This window comes from Neophocaena asiaeorientalis, unplaced genomic scaffold (genome assembly GCF_003031525.2).
Source record: "Neophocaena asiaeorientalis asiaeorientalis breed wild unplaced genomic scaffold, Neophocaena_asiaeorientalis_V1.1 scaffold78, whole genome shotgun sequence".
NCBI lineage: Eukaryota > Metazoa > Chordata > Mammalia > Artiodactyla > Phocoenidae > Neophocaena > Neophocaena asiaeorientalis.
Window position 1 is genome coordinate 12,949,543 of NW_020175018.1, and position 12,119 is coordinate 12,961,661.

General features: G+C 56.0%; 1 protein-coding gene across 1 annotated transcript in view; it reads right to left on the bottom strand.

Annotated features, from left to right (window-relative positions):
• Nucleotides 1-12,119, bottom strand: part of GOLGA2 (golgin A2) — a 16,562-nt gene that overhangs the window by 1,574 nt on the left and 2,869 nt on the right. Inside the window, exons 3-23 of the mRNA XM_024762745.1 lie at nt 9,307-9,423; nt 8,990-9,033; nt 8,825-8,888; nt 8,022-8,081; nt 7,743-7,823; nt 6,895-6,933; nt 6,557-6,619; nt 6,377-6,470; nt 6,167-6,273; nt 5,118-5,176; nt 4,675-4,816; nt 3,835-3,921; nt 3,621-3,728; nt 3,340-3,427; nt 2,499-2,836; nt 2,089-2,202; nt 1,128-1,352; nt 971-1,046; nt 670-758; nt 195-413; nt 2-105 (exon numbers count right to left, since the gene is read on the bottom strand). Coding sequence (XP_024618513.1) covers nt 2-105; nt 195-413; nt 670-758; nt 971-1,046; nt 1,128-1,352; nt 2,089-2,202; nt 2,499-2,836; nt 3,340-3,427; nt 3,621-3,728; nt 3,835-3,921; nt 4,675-4,816; nt 5,118-5,176; nt 6,167-6,273; nt 6,377-6,470; nt 6,557-6,619; nt 6,895-6,933; nt 7,743-7,823; nt 8,022-8,081; nt 8,825-8,888; nt 8,990-9,033; nt 9,307-9,423 — 2,318 coding nt within the window. The remainder of the gene's footprint in view (nt 1; nt 106-194; nt 414-669; nt 759-970; nt 1,047-1,127; nt 1,353-2,088; nt 2,203-2,498; nt 2,837-3,339; nt 3,428-3,620; nt 3,729-3,834; nt 3,922-4,674; nt 4,817-5,117; nt 5,177-6,166; nt 6,274-6,376; nt 6,471-6,556; nt 6,620-6,894; nt 6,934-7,742; nt 7,824-8,021; nt 8,082-8,824; nt 8,889-8,989; nt 9,034-9,306; nt 9,424-12,119) is intronic.

The window sequence follows — 12,119 nt, forward strand, 5'->3', positions numbered from 1 at the left end:
ACCAATCCTGTCTGTCTCTCCGGACAGCTGGATACAGCGATGCTCCAGCTCCTCTACCCGCTCCTTCAGATCCACTTTCTCCTGCATGAGCGCTGTGAAACGGCCCTGAAGCCACAACAGCAGGTCAGGGCTCGGCAGCGATCTGACCGCAGGCCCCCACCCTTCCTGGACCCCACTGGGGGCGACCCACTCACCTGCAGCTTGTCCATGGCCACCTGGAGGGCCTGGTGGGTCTCCGCAGGCACGCTGTCCCCCCGGGTCCCGGAGGCTGGGACCTCCTTCTCCGCCCCGTCCTGGGCCGGGGCTGCCAGGTGAGCCAGGCGCTGGCAGCGCAGCTTTTCCTCCTTCAGCTGCCCGCGCAGCCGGGCCTGCTCTTCCTCAGCACTGGCTAAGGCCGAGTTAAAAAATGCCACCTGCGGGCAAGAGGTGTGCGCATGCTTTTGTGGGGGATACTGAGGACCAGCGAGGGGTGGCGGGTGGAGGGATGCTCCCCCTCTCGGGGTCTTTGTGGGCATGCCTGTGGTTCAAGGATGACATGGCATCTGACTATGGCTCCCAGGGGAGCTTGGGGGTCCAGAGAAGTCAGAGGGAGGGAAACCACAAAGAGTGTCTGAGAGGAAGCACAGGGGGAGGTAGGAAGTAAGACAGGCAAGGAGCAGGTCAGCTCACCAGCAGCTCTCGGCTGTCGAGCTCCTCCGGCACGCTCAGCTTTGGCCGGGGGGCCTCCTCATCCTTCTCCTCACCGTCCGGTCCACCTCCTGCTGGGGACACATGGAGGGGCCTCAGACAACCCGACAAGGCAGGGCGAGCAGGCCGGGAAGACAGCGTGCCGCCCAGCTCTGCCCCTCACCTCACTCGCTGCAGGAAGAGGATTCGCTGTCCTAAAGGTCTCTTCTAACTCAATTCCACGCTGCTAAAAGTCCCCCTGCTCCTCAGGCTGGGGGTTCTCCCTGCGGGCCGTCCTACTTACCTTCCCCAGGCACAGCCATGAGGTTCAGCTGGGCTTGTAGCTGCCGGTTCTGCTGGTTGGCTGTTTCCAGGCGCTCCTAAGAGGCCAGGAAAGAAAGTGAGGAGGGACACAGGTTGCAGGCTTTCCCGTCAGGGACCCAGCGCTCCGACGCCCTCACCTGGGTCTCCTGTAACTCCTGGTGGGCCATCTGGACCGCCACCTTGCCCTGGACTTCCTCGTGCTGCAGCTGGTCCACGAGCTGCGTCTGCAGCAGCGCCTGCTTTTGCAGCCCCGCCTTCTCAGAGGCCAGCTGCTGATAGGCAGCCACGTACCGCTGCAGGTGGCTCAGGTACTGGTCCCGCTGCTGCTGCAGATCCTGAGCCTCCTGGCTCTTCACCTCCACCTGCGGGAAGACCCTGGGGGTGAGGACAGGCTGTGGCTCGCTTCCGCAGTCGGAGCCCACAGACTGGGGAGGTTGGGCACAGACCCCTCTGCCTGAGGCAGGCACCGCGAGGCTCTGCTGGCTGCCCAGAGCCCCATGCCGCCTTCACCCAGCCCTCATAGCAAGCTTCTTTCTATCTTAACTTGAGGCCGCAGACGGGTGGAGAAGCAGAGCTCCAGCCAACATCTGTGAGGTGCACACTGAACTCCTAAGGCTTTACATGCATGATTCTCTAATCTCCAACACCTCTAGGAGGAAAATGATAACCTCATTTTTTTTTTTTCTTTTCTATTTTTTTGGTAGCTCCACAGCACCATGCAGGATCTTAGTTCCCCGACCAGGGATCAAACCCGCACCACCTGCAGTGGAGTCTCAACCACTGGACCGCCAGGGAAATCCCGCTAACCTTTTAAGATAAGGAAACTGAGGCTTAGAGATGCGAGGGCTGAATCCAGGGCTGAACCCAAGGAGCTGGCCACCGTACACCCTCTCTTCCCCTCTAATTAGGGGCTCGATGCCTCTAGCGGGGACAATGACCTATGGCCCAGGGCTACTCAACTCTGAAAATCAGAGGCCAGGGGGCAAAAAGCAGTCACAGGCTCTGAAGGACTCTGGGGTCACCTGTCCTGGCCCCAGGTCCCTGGCTCCCCAGAGGCTGGTGCCTATCTCCTGGCCCTCCCGCTGGGGCAGGGCTTACCGTCTCCTTCAGCTCTCCTAGCCTCCCCTGCAGCTGGTCTAGCTCCTTGGCCAGCTCCTTCTTGATGTGCTGCTCCGAATGCAGCGCACTGGTTATCTCCATGTTCTCGTTGGACTGCACAGAGAGAAGCAATCAGCGGCCACCCAATGCAGCTGGAGAACTTGGTGTCTGCCTCCCACAGCTCAGGGAAGGGTGGAGGCAGGTAGGAAAGTCTGCCCCTTCCCCCCATAACCCTCTGAGCAGGGCTCTCCGACTCACAGCGTGCCTTCGTGGGCACCATTTCACAAAAGGTCCATATCACCCATTTTACAGGTGGGAAAACCAAGGCCCCAGACAGGTTAAGTGCCTCGCCCCGCCCCCAGAGGACTTGGCCAGGGAGGAGGGCAGGCTGGCCGCGAAGGGCTGCGCACCAGCCTGACGAATCCATTCTGCAGTTCAGCCAGCTGCTCCTTGAGCTCGCGGTTCTGGAAGAGCGCGCGGCTGATGGTGGTGCGGTCGCTCTGCATGCTCTCTAGAATCTGCCTGCGCTCCTCGGCCTGCTGCCCCCAGCACTCGGCCGCCCGCTCCAGCTCCAGCAGCCGCTGCTCCTGTTCCTGATTCAGGCGACTCAGACTTTCGTTGTCCTTCACCTGAGCCTGCAGCTGCCGTGCTAGGCTCTGCAGTTCCTTCTGTAGCTGTTCGGCCTCTGCCTGCAGCCGTTGTTCTACCTCCGAGGGCCCGGCTGGGGGCTCCTGAGGCGGAGGCACAGCTGAGAAAGGGAGCACACCGTCAGGGCCTCTCGCCTCTGCAGTCTCCAAAAACCGGTTTTGTTTTGGTTTTTTTTTTGGCCGCACCAGTGCGACATGAGGGATCTTATTTCCCCAACCAGGGATCGAACCCGTGCCCCCATGCAGCAGAAGCACAGAGCCTCAACCACTGGACCGCCAGGGAAGTCCCTCCAAAACACCCTCTTCTTGGTCCACAGCTCCTGATTCAGCCTCCTTGCCCCAAATCTTGGCTTCCTGGCTCAATCTTTCAAGACACGTTCAGACAGAGTTCCTCCCATCTGTATGCCCAAGACCACAGTGGGCACTTCACCCCTTTTTTGCAGATGGGGACCCTGAGGCGCAGGGAAACTGCAAGACTTGCCAACTCCTGGGACAGACCTCTTTCCCTTGGCCACGGTGCCCTTCCACCCACTCACCTCCATTCTCAGCCACCCTCACCAGCGCCGACACAACCCTGCTCCCGGATCCCCTGGCCCTGGCTTACCAATCTCGGTCCTCAGTTTGGCCAAACTGGTCTCCAGCTCCTGCACCTGACTCATGCTGCACTCCTTTTCTTCCCTCAACTTGCCCATCTGCCCAAAGCATGGGTGGGGGGGTGGGGGGAGAGCACAGGAGGGGGTCAAGGCCGGGCGACCACGTCCCTCTCCACCCCCACCCTCTAGATACACACTTCCACCTCTGGCTGCACACAGCAAGTGTCGTGATTCCTATTTCACAGATGCCCAGGTGGCCTGTCTAAGGAGGGGGGAGAAGGTCCCGTCTCACCTGCTCCAGCAGCTGCTGCGTCTTCTGCTGCCAAACGGCGTTCTCTTCTCTCATATTCACCACATACCGGTCCCTCTCTGCCTGCAGCTGCTCCAGAGAATCCTTCAGCTGCGAGAGTGGGCACAGAAGTTACCACGGGCTGCCTGGGGCCTCACCTGCTCCCGGTCACCTGGGGTCATCGTCCTCCCGCACCCCTCTCCCTGCACAATCTCACCCGCTCCACGTGGGTCTCCAGCTGTGCCTGCTCGTTCAGGGCCTGCTGTAACTGCTGGCTGCTGTCGGCGGTAGGTTGACTAGAAAACTGGATGGTGAAAAATGAGGTTGGATCTGGGAAGCCCAGGCTGCCCCACGCAATGCCCCCCAAAAGGTCAACGTACAACTCAGGGTTGTCCTCGTGTTTATTAGAACCAGGTCCACAGGCTTTATTTTTACTAAATACTCATGGCTCCCCAACCACCCCAATCCAGAGTGTATCCTTCTCGACCCTTCTCCATACACACGCAAACACGTTTAATTAATACACAGTGCAGCTGTGCTGTCACGGGGTAGTATCATATATGGTTCCGCACCTTAATTTCACTTTGCTGCAAACAAGATATACTTAATTTCTGTAATGGTTACATAGTAGTCCAATAAATGAACACGGCATACTTTAACCGTACCCTTACTGAGGGCAGGAAGGCAGAGAATCACTGTGCATGCAGGAAAACTAAAGAGGAGGCTCTCTCAGACCTGAGCGCCCTGTCTACCTGGAGGCTTGGCCCCGAGAGGAAGGGAGCGGACTCTCGGGCTAGCCTTGTAACTGTCATCCATAAAACAATGGTTTTCAACCAGGATGCTTTAAAAAGAAAACTAAAAAAGGCCTATCCCTGAGCTTCTGATTCCAGAGGTTTGGGCAAGGCCCCAGTTTTTCTCCTATCTCTAGAGGAGTCTATGGCAGGACCAGAACGAGGATCCAAATGTTCTGGCTCCTGGCCGGAGGCCACCCACAGTGACCCTAAGAGGCCCGGGCCCCGCCAGGTGGGGCCCGCACTCCCTGGGGCTCCAGGCCCACCTGCCGCAGCAGCAGCTCGGACATCTCCACCTTCTTCTGCAGCTCCTCCATCCCCAGCTGCATGGCCGCCTTCTCTTTCGCCATGACCCGCAGCTTCTCCTCCAGCTCCGAGGTCTGCTGCTTCAGGTCCTCGTTGCTTTTGCTGTGACAGGCGGTAGTGGAGGGAGGCGTGAGTAAAGAACAGAAAGGGTCACTCCGGTGACCAACCCACTACCTTTGCCACAGAACCACAGAACAGTTGCTTTGGAAGGGACCCCAGGATCAAGAGTCACAAGTGGCAGGCCACAGAGAGGACATGAGTTGCCTGAGGCCACAGCAGGAGTCGGTGGCACAGCTGGGACAGCAGAGCGTGGCTCTGCACGCATGCGAAGCTGTACCAGCTCCTCACCCGCTCCCTCGGCTCCTCCCCACTTCCCAGCCCTCCCCCACTATCCCTATCCTACTTGTTCTTGTATAAGTCCAGCCTGAGGGCATCTCGCTCTTTGGTTAATTCTTTGTTGTACTGCAAACACAGAGAGGTGAGGTCAGGAGAAGGGAGGTGGAAGATGCAGACTAACAGCAGCAACAGGACGACTCCCAGCAACACGTCCTCACCTGGTGTCAGGCTTTATATTTTTTCAAAGCACTTCCAAGCTCACGTTCTCATTTGGTTTTAATAAGAACTCGGGAAGGGTGGAAAAGGCAGGTGGAGAGCTCTAACTCACGGCGGGCTCACAGGCCCAGGGACAGCAGGTAACACTGCCATCATTCTCCCTGTTATCAGCCCCACGTCTGCACCTTTCCTGAACACTCTCTCAGCCAACATTCCCATTTCAAACTCACAATCACCCTGGGAGGCGGTTACTATTACTATCTCCATTTTACGGGTGAACGACACGGAGCGTTAGAGGTTAAGTGGCTCGCCTAACATCACTTAGAGCTGGGACTCTTGAACCATGTTCTCTCCCCGGGGTGGGAGCACAGATATGATGGGGGATTAAATTGTATTGTAATCTCTTGTTCATTTTTTGAACGGATGATACACTCACACAGCCCCTAACTCAGAAGGTACCAAAGTGCCACATCTCTCAGCCATCCTGCTCCTCTCCCCTGGGCTTTTATGAATCCTTTCCGACCTGTCTTATACATATTTCACACACGTACTTCTCTCTCTCTTAGCGCGGTAACGGATAAAAATACTGTTCTGAACCTTCACAGCCCGAACACCTAGCACTTGGGCCAGAGCCCGCAGCCAGTAAAGGGCAAAGCTGGCGCTCTGGCTCTGGGCTCTGCATCCAGCGCTCGCTCTAGACAGCACTCCCTCCTCCCCCAACAACTCGCCATAGCAACCAACTCGCTCCAGGTTGCTTCTCACAGTCACACAACTTTAAAGCAGCAACACAGGGCCAGTGCTGCCTTCTGGGCAGCAAGTCACTCCGTGCTGCCGAAGGGACCTCTAGGCTCACCCCACCCACGTACCACCTCTGGCGGATGGGCAGACTGCTGGGCTCACCCTATCGGCCTGCTTCTGCTGCGTGGAGACGGCAGACAGCGTCCGTTCCAGCTCTCCCACACGCTGCCTGGATGACCGAAGGCAATTAGCAAGGTCCTCCAACTCTTCTGAAATGACAGCATGAGAAGGGAAGCCCAAAGAAGGAACCCCGCTGAAGGCCAGCCAGTGCACCCCTCGGGCCGAGGGGTCAAAGGGTGCCTAGATTCCCACCTGCTTTCTGCCTGGCTGCCTGTTGGGTGTGAGCCAGAGCTGTCTGTAATTCTGTCTTCTCAGACACCAGAATCCCTATGGTCTGGATGTGGACCTTTGGGAGAAAGGGCAAACAAGTGCTAAAAGCAGAAAAGCGATGTTTCCTGGGGGCCGTGAGGGACCCTGGTTCAGCCCACTCACCTGCAGCTGTTCTCTCAGAGCCCCTTGTTCCTTCACGAGCTTCTTCTCAAATTCCTTCTTCTCCTGCAGGAAAAGAGAAGAAACAGCTCTTACTGGTAGGCAGAGGTGAAACAGCGAAGGATATAGCCCCCAGAATGTCATCACTGGCCCAGGACAGGCCCACAGATGAGAACAGATAATTGGCCACCCCGGGAGTAGGGGATGGGCGGGGAGGGGCAGGGGGTAGGCCCCCTCTTTCTCCAGGCTGCCCAGCAGGCAAGAGGAGAATGGGCCTCTACATCTGAATCCTCCCCCAAACCCATCAGCCACGGGAGAAGCAGACAAAGAAATCGCATTACTTTTTCCAGTCGATCCAAAGTTTCCTGTTTCTCTTGTTTCTGTGGGGAGAGTCATAGGAAGGTGACTGAGATTGTCCCCCTTTCTCACGATCCTCAGACCAAGGAGGAGGGATGGGCAGGGGCCAGGAATGGGTTAAAAAGGGAGAGTTCATGGGGACATAAATGGATGAACGCTTCTCAAGCTAAGAGACTTTGGGTCTTGGGAAGTTTTGCTCATGGCTACAGTAGTGAGAGTCTGGATCTGATTCCCTTGAAGGGACAATGACATAAACCTCTAGAAATGGAGTCTGAGAAGGTCAGACCACCCTCTGCCAGCTCACAATCTGGAAGGGGGCATTCATTCACTCGAGGAATGTTTCCTGAGCACACACTGCAGGCCAGGTTCTGTTCTTAAGAGCAAAGATATGGGAACGAAAATGACCTTTAAATCTCTGATTTTTTGAGCTTAAAGGGACCTTGGACACCCTCTAATCCTACCTCCTCAGGAAACTAAAGCCCAGAGAGGACAGCTGACTTGTCCAAGGTCCAAGTCGGAACAAATCAGGGGCTGAGTCAGGGCTGGGACACACTGGTCAAGCTAGTGCTCCCGCTACAGGCAACAGCCCCAGGGCAAGCGTGGGGAGGACTCAAGCGGGGGTCTCTGGAGAACAGAGTAGGCAAAGAAGGCAGCCACAGAGAGAGCCATGCTGCGTGCCGTGCTCCGGGGTCCCTCCAGCTGAGACCTAGGCCCCCCGGCACCCCATTCTCCCTTGGCGCCGGGGTCCCCAGCCCCTTTCTTCAGAGCCCCAAGGTGAGACTGGGGCCCCAGAGTGGCAGCGTGGAATCCGGGGACAACGCTGGACTCTTACCAATTGCTCTATCTTGCTACTGAGTTGTTTGTTTGTTAGATTGCTGGAGTCCATGGCTACTGACAGTTCTTGGTACCGGCTCTGAGGCGCATGCAGAGAGGAAGAGGAGGACTTGGAGGAGGGGCGGGGGAGGCAGAGAGAGCGATCACTAGGGTTGGGGGGTGTCTGGGTTGTGTCAGCTGGTAGTGGGGCACCCAGCCCCCACTGTGGGAGGAGGGAGGTGGGGGCAGGTGGGGGCTGGCCTGCAGGGTCACTGGGCCACGGTGCAGGCCCCCTTACCTCCAGATTCTTTATGTCAGTACAGGATGCTAGACCCTCCCCGTTGATGTAAGATGGGGACTAGGAGAGATGAAAGGGTTCACATGGAAACGTGATCTATCCCCCTCAAGGCCTAAGCCCTCCAACATCTTCCCCATCAACTGGCAACATTTCCTTTTCTGCCTAACTTGCCACTCCCCCCCTTAACCCCTTCCTGTGCCAATTTCTCCTCGTTCTTAATTCCCCCTTGTCCCCCCCCCCCAAGCAGCTCTCATCTGCAGGATAAAATGATGTAACCAATCGCATGGTCCAACCCCTGCATTTTGACAGCGTCAAAGAGGGTGCTCAGGGCGTCCCTGTTGTCACAGTGGTTAAGAATCCACCTGCTAATGCAGGGGACACGGGTTCGAGCCCTGGTCTGGGAGGATCCCACATGCCGCGGAGCAGCTAAGCCCGTGCGCCACAACTACTGAGCCTGCACTCTGGAGCCCGCACGCCTAGTGCCCGTGCTCTGCAACAAGAAGACAGCGCGACGAGAAGCCTGCGCACCACAACGAAGAGTGGCCCCCGCTCGCCACGACTAGAGAAAGCCTGTGGGCAGCAACAAAGACCCAATGCAGCCACAAACAAACAAATAAATAAATAAATTTATAAAAAAAAAAAAGAGGAGACTCAGAGAAGTAATGACTAGCTAAACATTATCCAGCCAAGCTGCCTGGTCCCAGGACCTTCCCTTCCTCTTGGGAACCTCTGTCTCGGTTTCTTTCCGTCATATTTTCCTTCCCTCTCTAGCCCACTCCGGGCTCCAATTTTGGGGGTGGTACCTCGGACACAAGACCGTTGAGCTGCTGAGATAGCTGTCGCAGGCTCTCAGTGGATGAGAAAGATCTGAGGATGAACACAGCAGTCAGGGGTGCAGGAGGCTCGATGGGAAAGAGGGGGTCACGGGCAGTGGCCTAGGGATTGCTGGCCCCGCGGGAGACACTCACGTGCTTTTGTCAACGGGACTAGGATCATTGTCAGCATCACGGTTCTGTTTGGAAAGAAACGTATGAATCAGTCATTCAGTTTCCAGTAAGAACCACCCACGGCGCCAAGCTCATTCCAACCGCTTTCCGTCCGCCCGCACCTCAAGGAGAACCTGCTCTTGGCCTCCCCCACCCCAGTCCTCAGGAAGGGCGCCTCGCTCTAGGAGCCAAGCTACCTGAAGGAAGGGAAAGGGCTCCACGGTAGGTCCGGTCCTCCAGGAAGGAGGAGGGGGTGAGCACAGAGTGGGGCAGCAGGCCAAGGGGGAAGAGGCACGAACCTGAGTTGATGCCATGCTAGTGACACGGGGGGGACTAGCACAGGGGGAAGGGACACCGCCAGGTGACACGGTGTCATCAGCAGACGGTGTAACAGGAGCGGCGCGGTCTTTGGGCGCCTGTCACAGAACAGAGCAGGGGGTTAGAGGGCCATGCAGGGCAAAAGTCGCCTCACTGCCATGAATGGAGGGGTGCAGAGCGGGTAGGACAGGTGTTGCTGCAGTCAGAGTGACAGTCACACATGCTGGGAGCCACTCTGGGGGGTGGCTACGGCTCGCCCAGACCTCGGGCCAGTCTGCAGCCTTCCGGGACTGCACAGCCTCCTTCGAGAACACGAGGGCCTTCTTCTCCCTGGAGCTCAGCTCCCTGGCTGACCTACGGCAGCTACAGCAGGTGGAAGGAAGGTGTGCCAAGTCAGGGAGAAGCAAGGCCCTGCTCTTCCAGAAAGCTAGTCTGTGCCCAGAGGGCCCCTCTCCCGGGGCCCCACGCTGGGCAGAGGGTGGCAGTGATGAAGGAGCAGAGCGATCTGCCTCTTTCTTCTTGTTCTCCCTTCCTTCCTTCCTAAAACTACTGGAGTGTCTCCATGACCCAGGCCTTTTCTGGGAAAGAAGCTGCCCAACGAGAAGGCTCTCCCTGCTCTTACAGGTAAAAAGAAAACCATGGCCACTACCCATCCCAACCTCCTGGCTCCAAAACACCTACCCAACCAAGAAACAGCTGAGAAACCAGAGATAAGACGTCTACCCTTTGACTCCTGTCATCCTGGAGAACAAACGTGGGATTGAGGGCCAGGAGCCATGGAGAAGTTCTCTCTTGGCCCAAATGGATCCACTTGCTTGACCAGAGCCCCACTCGGCCTCTCTCCAGGCTCAGGCCTGACACTTAGTCCAAGCCTCTGGCTCGAGGGATCTAATGTTCAATAGGTGAGATGGGGAAGAGGGCTGATAAGCCAGAGCCTGACGAGGGAAGAGCACCGGGGAGCCAAGGCCTGGCCAACGAAGCTGAGTCTGGAAGGAAGAGGCTGCACCTCTCTTGGGGGAAAGGGCTGCCTGCTCTCTGGAGCCTCAGCCCTGGCCTCTGAAAACCCAAATCTACTGCCCTCCTTAGAGCAAGCAGCACAGAGCCTGGGGAGCTGAAGATAAATCAAGCTGTTTGCTTGGTGACTGTCCACGCTGTGACCTTTGACGCCAGAACCTGGTGTTGCCTTGTCAACCTGGACTACTGAATCTAATAGGTAAGAGCAGGGGTTCAGCAGCTGGCTAGGCATGAGACTTTGGGGGAGGGGAGCACACTCTTAGCCACGGGCCCTGGCGAGCCCTGGGTCCCTCCTGGCCTCTTGGGTGCCCACGGATCCCTAGCATTAGAAACAAGAAAGCTCAGAAGGGGAAAAGTCTTTTTCTGAGGACTTAAATATACTTAATATGACAATTTTGTGAGCAACCAAGTTATTTCATAATTTTGAGTCATACAGCTAAGTATGGAATTTTAAAAAACATTGTCCACTCCCCTCCAATGTCCCATTCCATTAAAAAAAAAAAAACCTTTTTTTTCTATCCACTAGTCCTCAGTTCTGGAAATGTCATCAGCTCTGCCCAGGATACTGCAATCACAGGCCTGCACTACTAGAGCAGAAAACTTAAGTGAGAAACAATTATTGATATAGAGAGGATTTTAAAACGACAAGAAGGGAATATGGGGATCTGGGTCTTCATTTCTAGGACAGCAGAAGGATGCGGGCCCAGGGCCTTAGAACAAGAGTACAGATGCACAGCTTCGGGACTCCTGTAGGCCTGCGCTCCCCTCCCCGTGCCACCCAGCATCTCCTCTGAGCCAACAAGGTGAGTCACAGCACCTGGACAGACCCGACTGACTGGGCGTGAGCAGTCCTGATGATTGAAAGACACTCTAACCCCAGCCAACAGTTCCCTGTCCCAGCCCCTCTCCCCGTGCCCATCTCCAGCAGGACCTGGCCCCCTTCCAGCCCTACTCCTCTAGCCTGGCAGATGTCCCCCGAGGAAGTTAATTAAGGAGGAAGTGACAACATCATGTCCAGAGGAGGTCATCTCCTAGTCCAGGGGCACCCCAGGCTCCCCGCCTTTCTGGAAAGTACTCTGCGAGCTCATAATCCTGGCTGTTACCTGTATTACACCCTCTGCCTGGGACTCCCATTTCCCCTACTCTCAATGTGGATGACTGCTACCCACCTCTAATCTTCAAACCGGCCTCAAATGCCACCCCCTCCAGCCTCGAGTCCATTTAGAACCAACCTCTCTGCCTTGTCGAGCATTTGGAATGTTGCCATATTCCAAATGTTTCTTTCATCTGTTTTCTATAGCCCCTAGCAACATGCCTCTGCTCTCAAGGGCCCACTGAATATGGTTAAATGTCCAGTTAATTTTTAAAAGAGAATAGGGGCAGAATGTCCTGACCACTCATGTGTTTGGTTAACCTCACATCCCTTACAGATAGCTCCACTGAAAAAAATAACCTCAATCCTTGTGACTATAATGCAAACTCCTTTTCTCTTAACCCTACATTCCCTACTGCCAAACCAAAATGAACTGATCAACTCAAAAAAAAAAATCACAAACTACTTTGTGGTCTATTGGTCTTTTGGGGTCAGATGCCCAGGGGCCAAGACTTGAAGGTTTGGTTTTATTTAACCTCTCATAGTTTGATAGCACCACGGACATTCAAACTGGCGGCTCAAAGAGCCCAAATCCCACACACCTGCTCTGGAAGCTATTCCCAAGTTACCTTTAACCTCCAAGGAGCATCTCACCTTCTCCAAGACGATAAAAGATGGGGGGGGGGG